Here is a 20,957-nt window from a genome sequence, read left to right as displayed (position 1 = left end):
GGGGATCGTAAAGGTCCCGGAGAATAGCGCTCGAGGGGCGGGGCCTGAAGAAGCTGACGGAGGGGAGGAGCCAGGGCGCGTGCGCTGAGTCGCTCGTCTGAGCGCGTGCTTGTGTGCTCAGTGGGTTTGAGTGCGGGGCCGGAGGTCGGGAAATAAGTGTGTCCTGCCCATCAAAATCATTGCGGGGCACTTTGTGTATAGTCGTGCTTCGGCTTGCGTGTGACCCCATTATAAAAGGCCACAAATTCCCTGATATATCAGGCTCCGGCGGAGTGCCCCACCGTGTGCCCGCCCCTGTCCTGGTTCACCAGCGCCCCTGTCTGTCCCCGAGATCGAAAGCGTCTGTGGCTTGTGACCGCGCGGGGTGGAGAGGCTGGCAGATGGTCTATTTTGTACTTTCACTGTGTGGCTGTCGTGGGCAAGGGCTCTGCCTGTGACTCAGTGGTGTGTTTGCCTTGCCAGCGCCTCGCTGAACAAACAGCGGCTGGGTTGGGCACTGCTCTGCGGAGTGTTTACAGTGCAGCATGGGCGGGTGTGAGCGCGTGGGAATGGGTAGGGGACCCTCATCCTCCACCACCACCACCACCACCACCACCACCGGCCTTGGCGGAGAGAGCTTCGCATGGAAAGCGCCAAGAACGAAGCAGCGAGGCTTGGGCCGGGTGGGGAGGGGAGGGGGGTCCAGAGACCTGTTCCCGTGTAGCTGCTTCTCCGTCCAGCAGCTCTTGCTCACTGCCTCCCCTCTAGAGAAACGCTACCACCACAGGACCCAGGCCCCCAGTGTCTTCTGCCTCTCAGTCTGGAGGGGAGTTGGTGGAAGAAGGGCCGGATCCGATACGTGCAGATGTCCAAGGCCTGTCTCTCGCCCACCTGCTGCTGCTGCTGCTGGCAAAGAAGGATAGTCGTCCGGACTCCCTCGCCTTGGACTAGGGCATTCATCGGAGTCTTTCAGGGACCTTCATTCCAGATCTTGAACTCACTTTCGGGGCCCCTGCTTCGGCGAAGAAGCCAGGGGCAGCGAGGTGGCGATCCGCCTTGGAGCCCAGCCTCCCAGCCAACAAGAAATCCGCTAACTCCGCGGTTTACCATGGGGAGGTGAGAACAGAGCATTCTCCTACGCGCAGTCCTCTGCCTCTTTTCTTTTGTGCTTTGGGTCGGCCAGACCTGCCACCAGGGCCTGTGGTGTGTCGGAACGGCCTCTCCACCCGGACTTAGCCAAAGAGGAAAGTTGGAAGAGAGCGGCGCGCCTGGGATGTGATTGTCATCCTGGGGCCGGCGCTCGAGAGTCAGAGAGAGAAAGAGGGAGAGACCAGAGAAGGGAGGGGGTAGAGAAAAAGGGGGGTGGAGACGAGGGCTTTAGAGGAGAGGCGGGCGCGAGGGAGGGGCGAGGGGAGAGCCAGCGAGCGGGAGAGGGAGCCGGGGAGGAAGAGGGAGAGGGCGAGGCGCGCCTGGCGGCCGGGTTGGCTGCGGCCGCCCAGAGGCTCCTGCCAGTCCAACCACCGAATACACCCCGGGAAGGAGGAGCTTCGGGCGCGCACAAGGCGTCAGAATCCTCAATTTCCAACTTAGCATCTTGGCAGGACCTTTGCGAAGCCAAAAGCAGAGCCCCCCAGTGCAAAGAGCGAGGGGGGAAAAGAGAAAGCAGTAAGGGAGGGGGGGAGAATCCAGCCGGGGCGAGTGAGGCGCGCAGAGGAGCGGGCTCGGCGGCCGCAGCCGGAGGCGCGCGGGAAGCCAGCGAGGAGGTGCTGCGAGCCGGAACCCGGGAGCCGGGGCCCGAGGAGCGGCGGCCCGGGGCAGCCGGAGGCCAGGTGCCGGCCCGCTCGCCCTCGCAGGGCGCCGCCCGGCTCGTTGGCGGCAGCGGCGCGGAGCGCCCCATGCCCGTGCGTGGCCATGTCGTACCCGCAGGGCTACTTGTATCAGCCGTCCGCCTCGCTAGCCCTTTACTCGTGCCCCGCGTACAGCACCAGCGTCATCTCGGGGCCCCGCACGGATGAGCTCGGCCGCTCGTCGTCGGGCTCCGCGTTCTCGCCCTACGCTGGCTCCACCGCCTTCACGGCGCCCTCGCCGGGCTACAATTCGCACCTCCAGTACGGCGCCGACCCAGCCGCGGCCGCGGCAGCCGCCTTCTCTTCGTATGTGGTGAGTGAGCGGGAGCCGCGGCGGGAGAGCGCAGCCGGGCCCCCGCGGGGCGGGCGGGGGCTGCGGGACACGGGCCTCAGCGCCACCGCGGGCCACCCCCGCCAAGCTTCACGGCCCTTGCAAACTTGGGCGATTGTCTCGCTCTGCCGCCGCGGCCGGGCCTCGGGCTCGGGGAGTTGCTCGGGAAGGAGGAGTACCGCGTCTTGCTCGGATCGCTGAGCTGGCGGAAAATGTTTTGAGAGGAGAGGTCGCTGCAATTAAAGAGCAGCATTTGATTCAAACATGAACTTCAGACCGCCCTTCAATTTTTATCTTTTTTTTTTTTTTAAGTTTTGCGATTTGGGAAAAGTAGTTCAAAAGAAATAGACCCGGACTCCTAACAGAAGCATGCTTAGTCTATGTAAATGCGTTTGGCCTTGCCTTTAATTAGTCCTCCAAAATGTTGCAAATCCGTAATCCTATCTTCGCAATCCGATTTGGAGGTATTAAATTTCTGAAAAGTCGGCGGAGCTGCGGTGCACCCGGGATTTTTTCGGCCGGGTGCACTTTCTGGTAAAGCGCCTTGGCTTCGGTTTGGGGTAACATTTTTGGAGGGGTGGGTGTGCCCGGACGAGGTTTAGCTTTTCGTTTGTCTTTCTTTGGAGGGGGGAAAATGCCTTTACTTTCCTTGCTCTCCCCTCTGGCGGCTAACGCGCTGCCACCCGGGCTCTGAGTGCACAGAGTCGCCACCGCTGCCGGAGCCTCTCTCTCTGGGGTGGAGGGCCTGGCCGCGGCGGTTGTATCTGAGCGCCGGAGACGAACTTGCCCCGGGAGACGGGGGCCTACCGGGAACCGGTGCAGCCAGGACGGCTTCAAAGGCCCGGGCAGAATCGGACTCCGGAGTTGGCGCTCCCGCTGCGTTCCAAGAAGGGGGAGGGGTTGCCCTTGGGTTTAAGCCCTCCAACCCTACCCCAGCGGGGGTTCGGGCCTCGCTGCCCTCCGACCACGGTTTCCAAGGACAGGGTGCTTTGGTCGCCCAGGTGGCAGTGGGGATCATGGCCCACTCTCACCTCCTTTCTGCGTGTTCCCTGCAGGGCTCTCCCTACGACCACACACCCGGCATGGCAGGCTCCTTGGGGTACCACCCTTACGCGGCGCCCCTGGGCTCCTACCCTTACGGGGACCCGGCGTACCGAAAGAACGCCACTCGAGATGCCACCGCTACGCTCAAGGCCTGGCTCAACGAGCACCGCAAGAACCCCTACCCCACCAAGGGCGAGAAGATCATGCTGGCCATCATCACCAAGATGACCCTCACCCAGGTGTCCACCTGGTTCGCCAACGCGCGCCGGCGCCTCAAGAAAGAGAACAAGATGACGTGGACTCCGAGGAACCGCAGCGAGGACGAGGAGGAGGAGGAGAACATTGATCTGGAGAAGAACGACGAGGATGAGCCCCAGAAGCCGGAGGACAAGGGCGACCCCGAGGGCCCCGAAGCAGGTTGGTGGACGCGGGAAAGGGTGTGTTGAGGAGTAAGATGGAAAAGGGGGGTCCGGAGAGGGGGCGCGCAGGGCCTGGGGGTAGGGTCTGGGGTCTTTGCCTTATCCGGCGGGGACCAGGTCCCCGCCGCTCGGCCTCTGCACCTCTGACGGCCTGGGTTTCGCCTGCAGGAGGAGCGGAGCCGAAAGCGGCCTCGGGCTGCGAAAGGCTGCAAGGGCCGTCCACTCCTGCCGGCAAGGAGACCGAGGGGAGCCTCAGCGACTCGGATTTTAAGGAGCCGCCATCCGAGAGCCGCCTGGACACGCTGCCTGGGCCGCCCCGTGCCAGCGGGCCCTCCCCGGCGGCGCGGCTGGCGGAGGACCAGGGTCCTCACTACCCCTCGGGCACGCCGGCTCCGGGCCCTCACCCAGCTGCGGGAGAGCTGCCCCCCGGCCCCGGCGGGCCCTCGGTCATACACTCGCCTCCACCGCCGCCTCCACAGGCGGTGCTCGCCAAGCCCAAACTGTGGTCTCTGGCAGAGATCGCCACATCCTCGGACAAGGTCAAGGATGGGGGCGGCGGGAGCGAGGGCTCTCCCTGCGCACCTTGCCCCGGGTCCGTAGCCGGGCAAACCCTGGGAGGCAGCCGCGCGTCGCCGGCCCCGGCGCCGCCATCGCGCTCGCCCTCGGGGCAGTGCCCCTTTCCGGGCGGGACGGTGCTGTCCCGGCCTCTCTACTACACGGCGCCCTTCTATCCCGGCTACACGAACTATGGCTCCTTCGGACACCTTCACGGCCACCCGGGGCCCGGGCCAGGCCCCACAGCCGGTCCGGGCTCGCATTTCAATGGATTAAACCAGACGGTGTTGAACCGAGCGGACGCTTTGGCTAAAGACCCGAAAGTGTTGCGGAACCAGCCCCAGCTAGACCTGTGCAAAGACCCTGCCTATGAACTGAAGAAAGGTATGTCGGACATTTAACGCGGGCCGCGTCGGTCCCGGACTTTTCCTAATTTATTAGAAATCACGGCCTTGGCAGTTATTTTTCCATCAACAAGAGAGAGAAAAAAAAACTACCCCTCCTATTAAAAAGTTTATAGTTCTTGGAGATGGATGACATAAAAGTGTAAACATCTCCACACACACACAAAAATGTCTTAACCAACCGAAAAGAAAAATTAAAAAAGAGGATTTGTATTAAATCTTATTCTGTATATTTAATGTAGCATTTTGTATTTAAATTGATAATTCAATATCTTTGGAGTAAATTATGAAATTAAGACACCTGTACAGGCATTTAATGGGTTTTTTTTTGTAATATAAGTATATGCATTTGTGTTTCCCCAAAAACTGTTTCATAGTTTAAAGATACAAGTTTAATTTAATTTTTTACACCTATTGATTTTTCTGGGTATGAGCTAAAGTATTATTACAGAAAGGAAACAGGTTATACTCTTAGATTTAAAAAGTAAAAGAGACTGCAGCCGCCTTTGTAAAATGCAAAATATTTAATTAAAAGAGATTTTAACATAATCAGAGCCACTCATTACTTTTTAGAAGCCTCAATAAACTGTCCATCGCCTTGGACAAAAGGTACAAACGGCAACTTTTTTTTTTTTTCCAACTGGGGAATTAAAGGTTCCATGGAACCTCAGTGTGCCAAGAGTTTGTAATTAGCCTGCAGGTCCCGGGGGAGCACGGCCCTGCCCCGAAATGCAGGTTGGATCACCGAATGCCGAGCTGCTTGGGGGGAGATTGGATCCAGGAGGAAGGAGGAGAGAGACCCAAGTGTATGCCCAGAAGGGAGAAAGGATGGCAGAGTCAGCCAGAGACGCGCACCACCCGAGCTCCACCGCTTAACCTAATTACTTTCAATCAGTGTCGTGTTTTATGCAAAGCAATCAGCTGGTGAACTTTGCTAATGAGTTCGATTTTATGCCGGATTTAGCCCTTATTACTATTTCAAAGGTGCTGTGGGCTAATGCGGGCGGGAAGCGTTAGGGTGTGCCAAGAAGGCGCTCCCAAGTCACTGTCTGCCTCTACCCCTTCCCAACTGGGCATTCATCTCTGCGTTGGGTTTGATTAAATTAGTGAAGGTTCTCTCCGGGATGAGGTGGAGAGTGGGCGGCCCCGCAGACCCCCCGGGCGGCCACGGGCCTGGGGCCGCAGGGGCCGGCGAGGGGACGGTTCCTCCCTTTCACAGGTAGGTGTCACACTTGTCCTGAATTTCCAGCCTGCACTTTGCAGAGTCGGAGACGAGATGAGTGGGCGGAAGTAGGGGAGGGAACGCCGCAGGAGCTTGGGGGAAGGAAGGGGAGCCCCAGACCCCCCGACCCCGGAGAGCCCCACCTCGGACAAGCGGCCTTCCAAAGTTCGAGGACATTTGCCTAGACAAGGAGGCCTCCATGCCCTGGATCAGGCTTGTCGTTGCTTGAGCACGTTTACCTCTCAGATTCAAGAGTTCCAATAGCTACAACAGGGTTTTTGAGGTTTTTGTGTTCCCGTGTTAATGCCGCGTATTTCATCTCGACATGAAGGGTCGGAACGCGTGTCAGTCCCGAATGAGGAGAGACGGCCCCGCGTCCCAGACCCGCCAACCCTGTCGGTGCTCGCGTCTCCATTTTGCGCAGAAGAGGTGGAACCGCGGACGTGTTTTCCTTCGTGGGAAATTTTCAGTGGTCGGGGGAGGGGAGGGCTTACTCAAAAAACATACTCCGGCGAGGGGAATTAGTTTGCTCTATTAAACTGCAGCCTGAATGCAGACAAGAATGTGTTTGCACATAACGCCGGTTTAATTAGGCTAAATCAAAATGCGCTTATTTGCATTTCTACTCAAGAGTACTTTAACCTTACTTGCTTTTATAAACACTCCCCAAACTTTCACTGGAGTTTAGACTTTTGCTATTTTTTTTAAGCTGAAACGGGCTCCTGTAGCTTTATTCGAATTTAAAGGAGTTTGAAAGCATTGTCCAGATGTGTTCCCGCCCCCCCCCGCCCCCAAACAGCAGTCGACTTTAGAGTTTAAATTAGTGAGAAAATTCACACAGGGAAAATGGTTTCCAAGCCGAAAGTGTGAACGATTAAATATGCATGAGACGATCGTATTTTATTTTGTCCCTTTAATTATAAATGATTTTTTTAAACAATTGAATTCCAGAGATGACTTGCGCTGCCCCCTCGAGCCCCTGCCCCCTCCACCCACCCCTCGGCCCAGAGAGCCTAGTTCACAATCAGCTTGTTCCCCCCTGTTGAATATGCAGCCCCAGGAGTCACCTTGTCTTCTAAAAAAGTCAGAAGAATAGGCCGGTCCTCAACTCGTAAGAGACTTTAAGGACGCCATCAACTCTGCGGGGGGTTTTGGAAGCCCTGGCCCTAAATCCCACCCAAAGATTTTAAAGAGAAAATTACAGGCCTCCTGTGTTGCCTGGGAATATGTAAACGGCGCAATGCGGGCCTCCCCAGTCTGGTCGCCGACACTCGGGGCTGGGTGGCGAATGCCTGCGGGGCTGCCTGGGACCGGGAACCGCGCACCCGGGAGCCCGCGGCATTTCTCCCCAATGGGGGGCTGCGCCTGGAGCCTCGCGGCTGCGGAGCGAAACCGCCAGGGGCTGGATGGCTGGTGTCCTAGTCGCTGCCTCTACTCGCATCCCTCCTGCCCTTGGCCTCCGCGGGGGTCTACGGTTTTCTTTGCGTCCTTCGTCTCTTTGATTAAGTTTAGGGTTTTCTCCTTTGCAGAGCCGGGTGTTCGGTGGCTAGTGGTTACTCCGGTGTCTGGAGTCTTTCCAGTTTGGGGCGGCCTGCTGGGCACATCAAGGTGCGGGCATTTAGCAAATGTCCCCGGCGTTTAATCCCCGAAGTGGTTGCGTGTCTGTATGTCCCACGTCTCCTCGAGCCTCCACTTGGTCGCGTCTTGGGCAGCATCAAAGGCCACGCGCCTTGGAGGAGCTGGAAGCACCTTCCAGGATCGGGGTCTTTCGCAGGCTTGGACTGGGGCGCTGAAGTAGACGGAGGCAGCACCTAAGACACCTCCGTTCTGGGGCTGTGCGGGCATTTGCCACCTGCGCTCGGCTGCACTGCACCAGCCACCTCGGGGAGCCTAGGTTGGCACTTAGGACCTAGGAGGCGCCGGGTCCCTGGTAGTGGAAGCCGTAGGGTCACTGAGTGGGGTCTATGCAGTCAGTCCCCCAGAAGCAGCGCCAAACGGGGAGTGGGCTGCTGGGTTCTTTCCTTTACCCTCTTGCGCTGGGCGGAATACGTTCCTGGGACCTGGCGGTGACGAACCAACGGCCCAGTCAATCCCCGAGGGCGCCTACGGGGGACATGTAGGGCCTGCAGAAGGGGACCTTTCCTTCCCAAGCTCCTAGGCCCGGAGTGCCAGGCCCTGAAATGTCCCTGGCCTGGGTGCGGGGCCTGCATCGAGGCCTCTTAGTTTGCAAAGCCCTCAGGGGGCCTCTTACTCCTGGGGATGTGCGCAGCTCTCAGAGCATGGAAGGTGTGTGGGTGGGGGATCGTCCTGTGTGCGGTTTCAAAACAGCCGGTGCCTCTCAGCTCACCTTTGCCCCCCGCAACTAGCTGCCAACTCGGCAGAGGCACAGACTAGCGCTTTGCAAAGCGCCCGAAGTGAAAGGAATGTGATTGCGCTCTCAAGAGAGAGCCGGGCGCGGATTCCATTTAGGAAGGGCGCCGCCTACTGGTCCCTGGGCGCCGCGCGGTTCGCAGGGAGGAGGAGCTAGGCAACGCCAGGCTGCGCCCCTACCCGCAGCTGTGCCTTAGTTCTGAACCCCAAGCGGGTCAGGCCTTCACTGCTCCACCACCCCACTCGCTGCGGCCCGGGATCCAGGACCCACTTAGCATTGGGGGTTTGGACCAGGGCCCGGGACTAGAACTGTTTTAATCCTACGTACTCGCCGCCAGGGCTTGGGCACGGCCTGGAAAACCAGGCGGGAGGCTATTGAGAACAGTGCCCAAGGCTGAAACAGCCCGCGGGTGGGGGCCGCGGCTGTGCGCGTCCTAGGCGCCCCCCCCTCCCCCCGCGAGCTCCCGCACCGCTTCGGGTGCCTGCAGTCGCGTTCCTGCTGCCCAGGGCTCTAGAACCCGCGCGGTTTTGTTTCATTTGCTGTTCAGCGTATCTGGGGTCTATCAGGCAACTTGGCCCAAAGGCCGTTTCTGTGTTTTGGCCTGTGGGTAGGAAAAGAAAAAAAAACAAACAAAATAAAACTGCTCTCCGGTGCTTCAAAGCCTCCCATTTCGAAAAGACCTTTCATGAGGTCGACGTGGCAAGGCAAGAGGTGCTCACTGGACGACCCCCTTCGCCCCTCCAAAAGCGCTAACGGGTAGTGTCTCTGGCCTCCCCCCTGGTGCAGGTATATGGGGGGGAAACGAGGGCGCGCCCTCGGTGCGGCGCTTAGCATCCCTGAACACACAGCCACTGGACAGGGGGGGAAATCGGGCCTGACTAGCACCTTGCCGCCTGCCCGCCCCCCAAACTGGCGAAAGTTGCAGAACTGTCCCTAGACCCACCCCGCCGGTCTCCCTTTGTGACCAGGCTAGAGCTGGTCTCCTTTTCGTTTGCGCGCTACGTGCGACCTGGGTCCCAGGCACAAGGCGTGGGCCAGGTTGTGGGCGAACGGGGGATTGCCCCGGCCGTGCTGCGGCTCCGACTGCGCCCCTTGCTCTGCCCTCACCCCTTGCTCTGCCCTGCCCCTTAGGGCTATTGGGGTCTCTGGCCTCCTGTCGGCCGCAGGGCCCAGCTCTGGATCCTCAAGGCCGCCGGCCGGGCCGCGCTCGTTTCCAGAGCCCGGAGGAGCCCGGCGGGCCCAGACGCCACTTTTCCCAGTGAAATCTGCTTTTATTTGCTCCGAGCAAACCCCGGGCTCTCAGCGCTCCCGCCTGATGGATGCAAATGTAAATGTGCACTTATTTAATTGGATCAGGCCCCAAGATAAAAGAGATAAACGGCTCCCCGTTTGCTAACTTATTTTCCAAGGCATGCAGCGCCGCGTGGAGGAGAAGCTAATGAAGGCGCTGCGCGACCCTCGGCGCTCCAGCTATCCGCCGCGGCAGAGCGCTGGCCTGTCCGCTCGGCTGGAGCTGCGGCTTCTCCTCTGTCCGCTTTGCGTGGGCCCTGCCGCTGGGTAGGGTCCCCGTGGGACCTTCTGTGCACCAGGACTGGAAAGTGAGAAGGCGCGGCGTGGGCTTCGCGGGCGCAAGCACCTCTGCCCTCACCACAACGTTCTCCGGCTAGTCCTGTCCTTTTCTTACCCAGCTCCGCAGGAAGGGGCCCGACCGGTCGCGCCCAGGCATAGAAGACCCCAGGTGTCGTCTTTCACTCCAGGTGGTGTTTTGAGAGAGAAAGACGTGAGGGCCACGGGGAAAGACTAGGCGGTACCCGCTCCTGACCATGAGGGGCCATGAAGCCGCCCTTGAGACGAAAGGACCCCCTTCCTGTTGCTAGATGCCCCTCCTTTGGAGCCTGGGGTTTCTTTCAGAACCGTCAGGAAACTGTGGATTATCCCCTACGCCCAATGAGGTACACGTTCAACATACACAGCCCTTCAGTAATTTCAAGGGGTCATGGAACCCCGACATCCGGACACTAGGAGGAGAGAGGGCTTCTTCCCAGGGGCTGGAGTTCAGAACTTTAGCGCCAGAGCGTCCTCCTCTGCCACCCTCCGGTTCCTTCCCCAATTTGGGGGCCTCGGTTTCCCCCCAAAAAAGTTTCTCTTCTGCTCAGATGGGCTGGGGAGGATGTCGGTGTGGGTGAGGGCAAGAGGCCAGACGAAAAAGCCGGAGGATGGGTGCAAAGGAGTGGGGCAAAGGGGGTACCCTCCGTGGAGACCCCAGCCCAGTAGCCTCCGGGGGCAACGGGGGGGCGGGGTGGGGCGGGGCCGGCCGGGGTGAGGCCCGGCTGGGCAGGGTGAGGCCATCCCCAACGCGCTGATGGATTGGCTTGTCAGGAGAGCTCCGTGCGCCGAGCCCATCAGAAAGCACTTACCTCGCTAAACTGAAATTACTGTCTTTTCAGGGGCTAATTTGTGTAACTCCCATGGAGGGGCTTGGAGGGGGTTTGATGAGGCATAAAATGATGATTAATGAATTTATTGGCCGCTGCTCATCAAACAAGGGATGGGGAGCTCCCGTTCGCACAGGCGGCCTGGTGGCGGCGCTCCACGCAGCTGGGCTTGGCCTCCCAGGCTGCGGGCCCACGAGGGTTTCCTCCCTCCGTGCACGGCCGGGGTCCCGGCTACTTTCGTTGACCTCAGCTGCTTTCCGCTGGCCGGCTGGGATTCAGCCGCAGGCTCCACCTGTGCCGCCATCGCCCCCTACGGGCGGGCCGCGCAGACCTGGAGGAGGCTGGGGCTCCTGCGGCCGCAGGCCTAGAGGGGCACGGTGGCCTCTTAGGCGTCCTCAGCCTCCTAGAAAAGGGGACCCGAGTGTGTCCAGCGTACCTCGGACAATGTGAACGTGGAGACGCCAGCTGTCCTCCAAGACCTGATGGCTCCCGGGTTGGGCCTTGGTGCCTCGGTCCTACCCCTGCGACTTCCTAAGCTGTGTGTCGTGGACAGATCACATAACCTCTCTGAACCGCAGTGGCTTTTTCTGTAAAAAGGGGGCTTGCTTTTGTGAAGATCCTCGTGGGTGGCATATAGTTGTTGTTGAATAGAATTATCGGGGTCACACTGTCTTAAGACTTCACCGGAGACACGCTAGCCAAAGCCCGGGGGGAAACGAGGTGGCAGGGGACAGAGGCTTTGGGTTCTGACTTGGGGAGGGTCCTGCTGGAATGGCTGGTGCTCCTTAGCACTCCCCCCCCGCGCCCCCCCCCCCCGCCATCTCCACCCCTTCTGGCCACATCCCCGGAGCTTGGCAGGGGGACACTGGAGAGTCTGAAAGGCACTCAGACCGTGGAGTGGCCGGGTCAGAGCTGAACTTCATGGAGCTGACTGCAGCCAATGGAGTGAAGTTGAAGTTCAGGTTGGTTCCCAGGGCAATTCAGAGCTAAACCCTCTGTATAGGAGTCCGCGCGCTCCTATGTTTCAAAAGCTGTCCACAAGGGCCTCTGAGTAACTTCCTCTGGCCGAGAACCTGCGGCCTTATGAACTGGTAAATTCAGCTGGGATTCTTTACCTACCCTGCCTGCCTCGCCCCCCCACCCCCGACCCCCAACCGACAGGCCCACCCAGATCTCCTAACGATGGGTGACCTTTGACTCCCTAGTACGTGCTGCCCTGGTGACACAGAACCGGAAAGACCTTGGCATTGGCCTCTCCGGCGGAATGCAGAGGCTGGCCTCCATCTAGTGCAGTCCCCCTTCCACGGGTCCCTTCCCCACCTCCGGCACACACTAACTGAGCGCCAGCAATATCCCGGACACGCGGCTCTGTGTGCCCACGGGGCAGAGATGAGCAAAACAAAGTCCCTGCCCTCCTGAGGTTTACCATTGAGAGGGAAGACGGAAGGTGAGCACAGGAGTGTGCTGATGGCTCATCGTAACGCCCAGGGGATGTGTGCGCTCAGAGGAAAACGAAGGAGGGGGAGGGTGTGGGAGTGTGTTCCTTTTCTGAGGGCAGCGCAGGGATGGCCCCTCAGGAGGTAGCTTTTGATCAGAGACCCGAAACAGTTGGGGGCCAGGCCCTGAAGAATTCGGGGGTGGAGGGGAGAGAGCTCTGGGCAGAAGGAAGCGGAGGTGCAAAGGCCCTGAGGTAGGACAGGTGCACACAGCAGTGAGGAGACCTCGGTGGGACCGGATGAGGCCGAGGCAAAGCCGGGGTCCAGGCACAGGCCCCGGTGGGTCCCGATGGGATCTTTGGGTTTCATGATGAGAAACAGAAAGGGAAGAGGAAAGGGAGGGAGGGGAAGGACCTCATTTATGGTCGAAAGTCCAGTGTGAGGCGCTAAGACTTTCGGAGGGCAGGCACAGGAGCAGGGACCAGTGGGGAGGCTGATGGAGAACCCAGGGGCAGGTAATTCTGCCTCTCACCGGGGAGGTAGCCGGGAAGATGGAGACAGGCGGTCCAATTTGATCTGTATTTTGAAGATAGAAGCGACAGGCTTTGCTGACGGGGTGGGTGTGTGGGATGAGAGGGGGGCATTGTAGATGCCCCCGGGGGTTGGGCCTGAGGCACCCCGGCCTTGGGTGGCGTGGCATTCGCCAGGTTCCCAGGGTCCGGGGCAAACCCTACGGTAAACACACCTTCCCTCCTGGCACCAGCGGTCTCAGAGCTCTCCGCCCACCACGTCTTTCTTTTCCTTTTTTCTCAGTGGGGAAACTGAGGCTCAGGAAGTGAACACAGTGAATCGGCGAGCAGCATCGAACTGGAAAACCCAGGTCTCCTAACTCCTAGGCGTTGTTCTCCCTCTGCCTCGCCCAATCTAAGCTCCCCGGGATATCTCTGTTTTCACTGAGAACTCCTGGAAACAAAACACCCTAACAGGGAGGAATGAATTTATAATGGCGGAGCCTCAGACACCGTGACAGGCTGTCAAGGGAGATATTTTTAGGCCAGGCTGAGAAACACAGCAGCCCTCCCGGGCCGCAGCTGCAGCTCGCTGCCTCCTCGGGACTCCGTGGGTGAAGTGCAGGCCAGGGGAAGCTAGGAGAGGGCCACCCCTCCCCAGACAGTCCACGGCGAGGAGGTGCGGGGACTGTCGCCTGTCGCCTGTCGCCCCTGCCAGGGAGGGAGTCCCTCCCTAAGTAATTGCTCTCCAAAAACATGTGCTCATTTCTCCTGTTGGAAGTGATTCTCCACCTGCCCACCGTGAGCTCGCATAATGGGAGCAAAATTTCACGTTCCTTTGCCCAACACTGTACCAGCCAACTGGTACAACTGCTACCAAACAAAGATTTCAGTTGGGGGGGCAACTTCCTGAGTTATGGCTCTTTGGTGCCTTCATTGGAATTTCTTTTCTTCTCTTTTCTTTCTTTTTCTTTCTTTTTTTCCCTCTCCTGTCTCAACTGGACTGTTTCTCACCCCTCAGTCCTTTTTCTTGACTGCTCTGTGTTGTCTAGATGGTCATCGGCTGGGGGATTTTTTTTTTTTCCTTTCTGTAACACTATCAGTGGCTTTGTCCCCCAGGGAGCCCCTGGGCCCCGAAGAGCAGCACCTTGACGTCTTCCGAGCAGAGGCAGGCGTCTGCCAGCCCTTGGTTCCACAGCCCCCCGCCGTTCCCAGGCATCCCAGACACCTTCCCGGCACATGCGGTTTGATATCCGACTAACCACACGGTTGTCATTTCTGAGACTTTTTTTTTTTTTTTAGATCCCAACCACAAGGTTTTTTTTTTTTTCGTTTGTTTGTTTGTTAGTTTTGCTGGCCCTCTATTTGTAGCCAGCATCTAAATCCGAACCCTGTGGCTCTTTTTCCAAAGACTCCCATGTGCCGATGCGCCCTGGTCGTGGAGGACCGGTGTTCCTGGAGGGCATGGAAGCGTGGATGAGTGGCAACTTAGAGAAAAGGGATCATTTGGAATAAACACCACCTCTTGGCTCTTGTGAAGAGTGCGGTAGAAAAATTCGTCAGCCTGGCTTATTTTGGTCGGTGTTGTTTTTCTGCCCAGATTTTTTTTTTTTCCTTCTTCTTCCCAGAACATGTAGGAACGGCTGAGCAGGCTCCGTAGAACTGGAGACGGCAAGGAATGGGCCCTCAGCGCCCCTGGGCATGGACCTCTCCAAGCCCCAGCCTCCAGCTATTTGTCTTGGCCTCCGACGGCTGGAACTACCATTTACAGAACAGCTCCCTTCGAGCCTTGTCATCGTTGACTTATTTGGGGAGCAATACTGATGCCGTGACTGTAACCGAGAAACTAGTATCACTTGCCATCCCCAGAAGACGAATATAAAAAAACAAAGGTCCCCGCACTGACCCTTTCTTAAGGCTCCCTTGCACACTAACCCTCCTCGCAGGAGCGTGCTTCTGGGGAGGCAGGAGCACCTGGGAAACCTGCTAAGCCGGTGTTCCTTCCAGCCCGCTGGTCCTGCAAGGTCCCGCTCCCCTTTCCATGTCTGTGTGTCACTCTTGGGGGTCAGGTAAGAGGCCAAGACCCACAACCCAGCGTGTCCTCTGGCGCCGCAAAGCACGCCGGCCCTTCTCCTTTCTCAGTGGGGACCAGGAGGGGGCGGAGCAAAGTCTGGAGGAAGGGTTGGTGCGCAGGCCCGAGGGCTGGACGCTGCCTCCCCTTGGGAGGCTGTCAGTCCGTCAGACCCTCCCTGCAGGCGCTCACAAGTGGGAGGTTCCCGTCCTACTCCTCCCTCCTGAAGCCACCCACTGTAACACCGTGGGTTCTTCAGAGCTAAAACATGGGGGGCTGCCGGCATCCTGGCGCTAATGTCACTCAAAGCCAAGACCCCGCCCCTGTGCCCCTTTTCCCTTCTCTCTTCTCCCTGGGTAAGGACCTTCAGCGTTGCTCATCAGGTGGGACCTCCCCCGCCCGCTGTGGCCCGCCGTGGCCCGCTGTGGCTCGCCGTGGTCCCATGGTGCGTGCCTGTCCTGACATCCAGCCCCACCTCTCACCCCTGCTCCAGGCCACACATACCCGACTACCTGAAGCATGTCTCCAGCCCGCGGGACCACAAGCAAACGCAATGCAAAAGGTCCTGAACTGAAGTCACCTCCCTCCAAAATTCCTCCTCTCCCCTCAACTCCAGACCAGCTTCTCTCTCCTCCCTCGGTGGAAGGACTTGAGAAATAGGTGGACTCCGGTCCTCCCAGCCCCCGCCCCCCCCCCCACACCCCACAGGCCTTTGAGCCCCAAGTCCCACAGACCCTTCTGAGAGGTCGCCTTCAAGTGCCTCCCCTCCCACCGCTGTCCTCTGAGCCTCCGTCCCCTGTCATACAGACTGCAGCCTGCCCTCCTGCCTGGCTCCCCGCTCCTGCCATCCCCACGGCACCACCGGGCGGTCCAAAGCCCGGAGCATCCTGAGTCCTCAGTGCATGTCCGTGCGGACGGGAGCAAACGGAGGGACCCCAAGGCAGTGCACTTGTTTGTATTTTCCCATAAAAGTATGCATTTTGAAACAGCTCTGGGGTCACACAGATGGAACTTCAAATCCCGACTGCACTCTGTTACCCTGAGTGCGTTAGGGAGACACTGAATGACCGAGAAGCCCAGGACCTGGGGAGACGGGGGGAGGGGGTGAGCTTAGGCGCCACACTGCTCATTCTCCCCCACCTGTGCCGTGTGCCTGCTGTGCAACCCTGGGCAAGGTCCCTAGCCTCTCTGAAATTCAGTGTCCCTATCTATACAACAGACTAGTAATGGTACCTACCTCAGAGAGTGAGGGTTAAATGAGATAAAGTAAGCAAAGCCCACAAAAGCACATGGTTAACTCTCCATTACTTCGCCACGATTACGCAATAAATGTGGTTTCATTTTATTGAAAAGGACTACCTGAGAATTTCTAAACTTGTGTATTTTCCCCAGTTCTTAACTAGTTCACATCTTCCTGCTGACCAGCAACGGTTAAGGCGTCTAGAGTTAAAAAAATAAATAAATAAAAGCTGCTTTGAAGACTCCTTGGAACATTATTTCATTACTGAAACTTTCTGCTGACTCATCGCTTCCTTGGGAACCGAGTCTTTCTTTACCAATAACTTTAATTACATCAATCACTCACTCCAAATTCTGCTGAATAATGAAAACTCCAAAACTAGAGGTGACACCATGGACTTCTGTCACGCGAGCGGGGGTTGTGGAGGGAGAACAGGTTTTTCTTCTCTTTTCTTTCTTTTTTAAAAACCGCCGCCGGTAGTTCACCCAGGGAAAGATATGTTTAGCTTTCATGATTTACTGTCTGTTCATCTGTCGCTCTATCCATTTATAATTAGCAACCTCCACAGCAGGAGGAGTGACCATTCATGACTACTCGAATTAAATTGAATGAGATTTGTTTCATCTGATATTTCTGAGTCCTAAGGCTCACGTCTCCGTCTTGGGGACAAGATAAATGACGTTTGAGAATTCCAAGTCCTTTGCTAAAAGCTGCTAAGCAGATACTTCCAGGGTTAACATATTACCTAAACATTTTATTGTCTATAACAGTAGCTACCCCATTGAGTTCTTAGTATACGCCAGTTATTATGCTAAAGGCTTTGCATACACGATCTGGGTAGAGCCCCACCAAAGCTATGGAGTAGGTGCTATTATTATCCCCATTTTACAGATGAAGAAGCTAAGGCACTAAAAGGTTTACTTGTGTAAGAAGATGTCAAAGTGGGATATGAACCTAGGAATGCGTGACTCTCCTTTTCTGGGCCTAGATGGAGCCCGAAGGGAGATGCTCGCTGCTCTTTGCTGCTTTAGGCATTAGCCGCTTCTCTGGCTATTCATGGCTCAATTCTACTGCAGGTAGACTAAGGTGCCGGCTATTTTCTGAGCTGGATATGTTAGCGGGTGCTCCAGGAAAGCAGTGACCCTCCTTTAGGTGAGGGGAGTAGGAGGCAGCGTGGGGTGTGGTGGGTGCATTTCACGGAACCTTGCCCCCGAGTGCATGCTCTTCCTTCCTCCTCTCCCCCCCAGGTCCTTATCCACACCCCCCCCCCCTTAGACTGTGACCCCAGCCTCCTACTAGGTCTATCTCCAGGCTCTCCCTGCATCTTTCTACCTATGTATACTTACCTCCTTAGCCCGGAGACAGTGGCCAGGGGGAGCCCCGGGAGGTTGTAGGGCAGGAGAATGACAAAGTCAAAGCCGCACTTCAAAAAGATTCAAGTCCCGATTCCTCTCCATGGCATTTGAAGCTCCGCGTGTGTCTGGCCGCGCTGTCCTACACAACCCTGTTTCCCAGCAGTTACTTCCCGAGCCCCCCTCCCAGGCTGGTCGGCCGCTCTGCCTCCCAGGAACCCGCCCCCATCAGACATCACCTGTCTAAGTCCACGCACACTTCTGAGATTGAGCTCAAGTGCTTCTAGGGGCTTCTAGGGCTGTCTCAGTGGCTCGTGATCACACAGCCCTCCCTCCGTGGGGGGCTACCGCCGAGGAAGACACAGCAGAGTGCTCAGGCTCTGGGGTCAGGGAAAGCTGGGTTTGCACCGCCCCTCTGCCACACACCAGCTGGGTCGCCTGGAGTAAGTGGCTCCACTTCTCGGAGCCTCGCTTTCACCACAGTAGAACAGCAACAATAATAGCCGAGTCCTGGGATCATGTCTCTGCTCTAGAGGTTGTTCGTGCTAGCACTGCCTCCAAAGCCAGTGACATTTGCAGTGACCGTGTATAGAGCTGGAACCAAGATGATTCCAAAAAAACACACAGCTTCCGTGAGCTCTGACCTGGCCTTGCATCTCGGCACAAATGGTTCCACGAGCACATAGATCCGGTCCTGAGCTCTCATGGTCTGTTGGCCTCGTCCGGGTTCCCAGGGGCTTTGCAATGTGTCTTCGGGCCTGGGAGGGCAGTCCTTAGTTATTGCTTTTCCGGATCGAAATGAATTGACTGGACATTTATCTTCCCACACAAAGTTTTAGGTGTTTATCAAGCATTAAGTCATTTCTATTTGTAGGCTTTACAAAGAGTATAAATCATTTCTCCATAGTTCGCCAGGCACAGAGTCTTAACTTCAGGGTGGAGGGGCTGGGAGTGTCCGGGGGATGCTCCGAGGATGCGGGCTGAGAAAGGACTGGAGTGCACCGCAGCGTCCCAGCGGCGTCCACCTGGGGAACCCTGGTAGGCAGTGCTCAGGCGGACCCGAGGGCCCAGGTGTCTCACCTTGGGTGGAAGGGAGGAGCAAAGGCCCGTGTGGCTCCGAGGCAGGGACCAGAAAGAGGCATTCACCTGTGTGAGGTGTTCTTCGTAGACTGTGGCGCTGGCTTCGTGAGTATTTGGGACTTCCAATGTACCTACACCCAATGAAGGGGGTTTCTTTCCTTTCATCGGGGCTTGCTTAATAAATATCCCCAGCCTAGCCCCGAGTCCTGACTTTTCCCTATCGAATAACAAGTGCAGGGATTCAGAGCACATGGTGATTAAGCGCAGGCTTGGGAACCGCGCTATCCGGGGTCCTGTCCCTCCGTGCTCTCCTCCGCCGGCCCCACCTCAGCAAATGACACTGCCACCTAGAAATCTGAGACTCAGTCTCAGCCTTCTCCGTCCTCGCCAAACTGTCATCTCCAGTTACCAAATCTGGATGAGATTGGGTGGCTTCAACTTCCTCGGTCCCTACTTCCTTTCATTCCTCCAGCCGTCACTGTCATCCAGGCCACTGTCATCTCCCACCTCCTCAGTGACCCCCCACCCCCGCCCCCACAGTGAGCTCATGCTCCCGCCTGCAGGTGGACCACATTCCTGTCCCTGAAATGTGTAATGGCTCGCTGTTGCCTTCATATAAGGCCCAGACTCCAAAGTGCCATGTTCCTTCAAACTCTGTGCTCCAAGCCTGTAAAACTGCGCCATTTCTACGCACTATTTTGCCTCTGGGCTTTTGCACGTGCGATTCCATCTGCCTGGCGTGTCCAGGGTTTTCACTCTCTCGCTCCACCTTTCTGCAGTCGATTCCTCCATCGTAGAAGGTCTGTGCTTCAACCTCCCCCTTCCCTCAGGGCTCTGTCCCTCAGGGCTCTGTCCCTCTCTGTGCTAAAGGTGTAAAGTAAGGGATAAGCAAAATGAACGAGTTGTGTGACCTCAGGTACTTAATTCACCTCTGAGGTTCAGTTTCTCCATCTTTGAAATGGGACACAGTCACGGTGATAAGAGTGGATACCAGTGGCTATTTCAAAAGTCAATGTATGATTTAGCATCTCAAGGGATTGTTGTGAGGATTGAAGGACATCGTTGCAGGTAAATTTTATTGACCATTGGAGGAATGGACAAAGGCATAGGCCTAGTCCCGGTCTTAAGGAACTTGCCATGAGATCAGATTCATACCGCTGTGGCTGGCAGCTCTTTGAGACCCATTGCTTTCCTTCTGTTTTTCATAAAGGAACCCCAATTTTGTTTGGGATGATAATGTACCCAGCCTTAGTAGATGAACCATTTATGTCTAGGCCAATTGAGATATTCCCATTCCTCTCAGCCAGATGCTCACGTTTCCAGCATCCCTTGCAGCTAGGTGGTCATGTGACCAATTCTGGCCAATGAGACAGGAGGAGACATCTACTTCTTTCTGAATCCCAATCTATGCTTCTGTAAAATGATATAACATGGGGAGGTGGGATCAAAAAACAGTGATGTGTAATTCCTTCCTCCCTGGTTTTTTAAAAGTGGAGGATCTCAATTTTACTTTTTAGTTTCAAAGAAATCTTACACAGAACCCTAATATATAAAACAAATAAAGCGCAATTGCTCTAACTGGAAGAGAGAGTGGAGAGTGCAGGAACCCTGTCCACACCTGTGCAGGCAGCCCCTGAAGCACATCTAGGAAACAACACTTGAAAACCCCTTGGGTTGGGTATCCTATAGGACATCCTACAGTGGACATCTGTGATTTTATTTGTGCACATTTTTGAGCACTTACTCCTGTCCAGTATGCTCAGTCTCCTCTGGAACCATCTCTCCCTTCCTTTGGGTTTCTACGCTTTGGATGAAGTTAATGCAATTCTGATTCTAGGGCGAGACATATTATTTAGGCCCGACCCACTGTCTGTCTCCCTGGATACAGTGATTGGTTCAAGGACAGGCACATGACCTAGTTGGGTTCAGTAAAATTGAGATCTAAGATGTTGTTAAATTTGAAGAGAGATAGAGGCCTTCTTTTCCCATTGAACTTGACCCCTGGGACTATGAAACCTGAGAACAAAGTCCACATGGAAGGGAACAGAGCTGAGAGATGGACAGAGGCCAGACCGTAGAGACTCTGAGCCCTCGGATTAAGCTTTGCCTGAAGACAGACAGAGCTACTGCTGGATGTTTTGGTTTTGTGAGGCAATAAATTCCCTTTGGTTTCAGTAGTTTGAGCTTCACCTTCTATTTTTGCAACCCAAAGAGTCCCAATTAGCACAGATCCTTTCCAGACCCGGAATCCTGGGGTCTTCTGAGAGGCAGATAGGAAGGCTGTTCATAGCCTTTCCAGTTGTTCCCCTCCTGGGTATGTGGTAGGCTTGTCTTGCACACTTCCCACGCATGGTAAGGGAGGCGTGGCATATGACTTTCTTGGACAATGAAATGTGAGTGGGAGCGATACGTCACTTCCGGGCGGGCTCTATAAAAGTCAGTGCGTGATTCACCACTCTCTCTCTTTTTCCCTCCCATAATGCTGTTCCAGACGGTGGAGGCGGAGGTTCCATCAGCCTGGGTCCCAGACTGAGGACAGCGTGGAGCCGAGACCCCTGCTGACCCTCGATGGATACGTACTGTGAGCAAGAAATAAACCTTTGTTGTTTTAAGCCATTGAGATTTGGGGTCCTTTGTTATAATAGCATACCTTCGTCTACCC

The 20,957-nt window shown here is 56.5% G+C and overlaps 1 protein-coding gene across 2 annotated transcripts; it reads left to right on the top strand.

Annotated features, from left to right (window-relative positions):
* The first annotated feature begins 1,408 nt into the window (after positions 1–1,408).
* IRX5 (iroquois homeobox 5) lies at positions 1,409–20,907 on the top strand. Of its 2 annotated transcripts, XM_045818785.1 has the most exons (4): positions 1,409–2,139; positions 3,213–3,618; positions 3,789–4,559; positions 20,787–20,907. In XM_045818785.1, exons 1-4 carry the CDS (start codon positions 1,891–1,893, stop codon positions 20,855–20,857), a joined length of 1,497 nt encoding a protein of 498 aa, XP_045674741.1. In that variant the 5' UTR covers positions 1,409–1,890; the 3' UTR covers positions 20,858–20,907. The 2 variants fall into 2 exon arrangements, with proteins under 2 accessions (XP_045674741.1, XP_045674742.1); XM_045818786.1 differs by lacking the exon at positions 20,787–20,907 and having other exon boundaries at positions 1,410–2,139; positions 3,789–5,128.
* The last annotated feature ends 50 nt before the right edge of the window (positions 20,908–20,957 follow it).

This window comes from Phyllostomus hastatus, unplaced genomic scaffold (assembly GCF_019186645.2).
Source record: "Phyllostomus hastatus isolate PE091 unplaced genomic scaffold, TTU_PhHast_1.1 phas_scaffold_345, whole genome shotgun sequence".
Taxonomy (NCBI): domain Eukaryota; kingdom Metazoa; phylum Chordata; class Mammalia; order Chiroptera; family Phyllostomidae; genus Phyllostomus; species Phyllostomus hastatus.
This window is presented reverse-complemented; position numbering and strand designations above follow the sequence as displayed.

What these genes read in the sequence shown, in the direction of transcription:
- IRX5 (XM_045818785.1), top strand. Translation starts at nt 1,891, where the DNA reads ATGTCGTACCCGCAGGGCTACTTGTATCAGCCGTCCGCCTCGCTAGCC. An exon ending in CCGCCTTCTCTTCGTATGTG is followed by an intron (nt 2,140 to 3,212) that starts GTGAGTGAGCGG and finishes TGTTCCCTGCAG; the next exon opens with GGCTCTCCCTACGACCACAC. An exon ending in TGCCTATGAACTGAAGAAAG is followed by an intron (nt 4,560 to 20,786) that starts GTATGTCGGACA and finishes ATGCTGTTCCAG; the next exon opens with ACGGTGGAGGCGGAGGTTCC.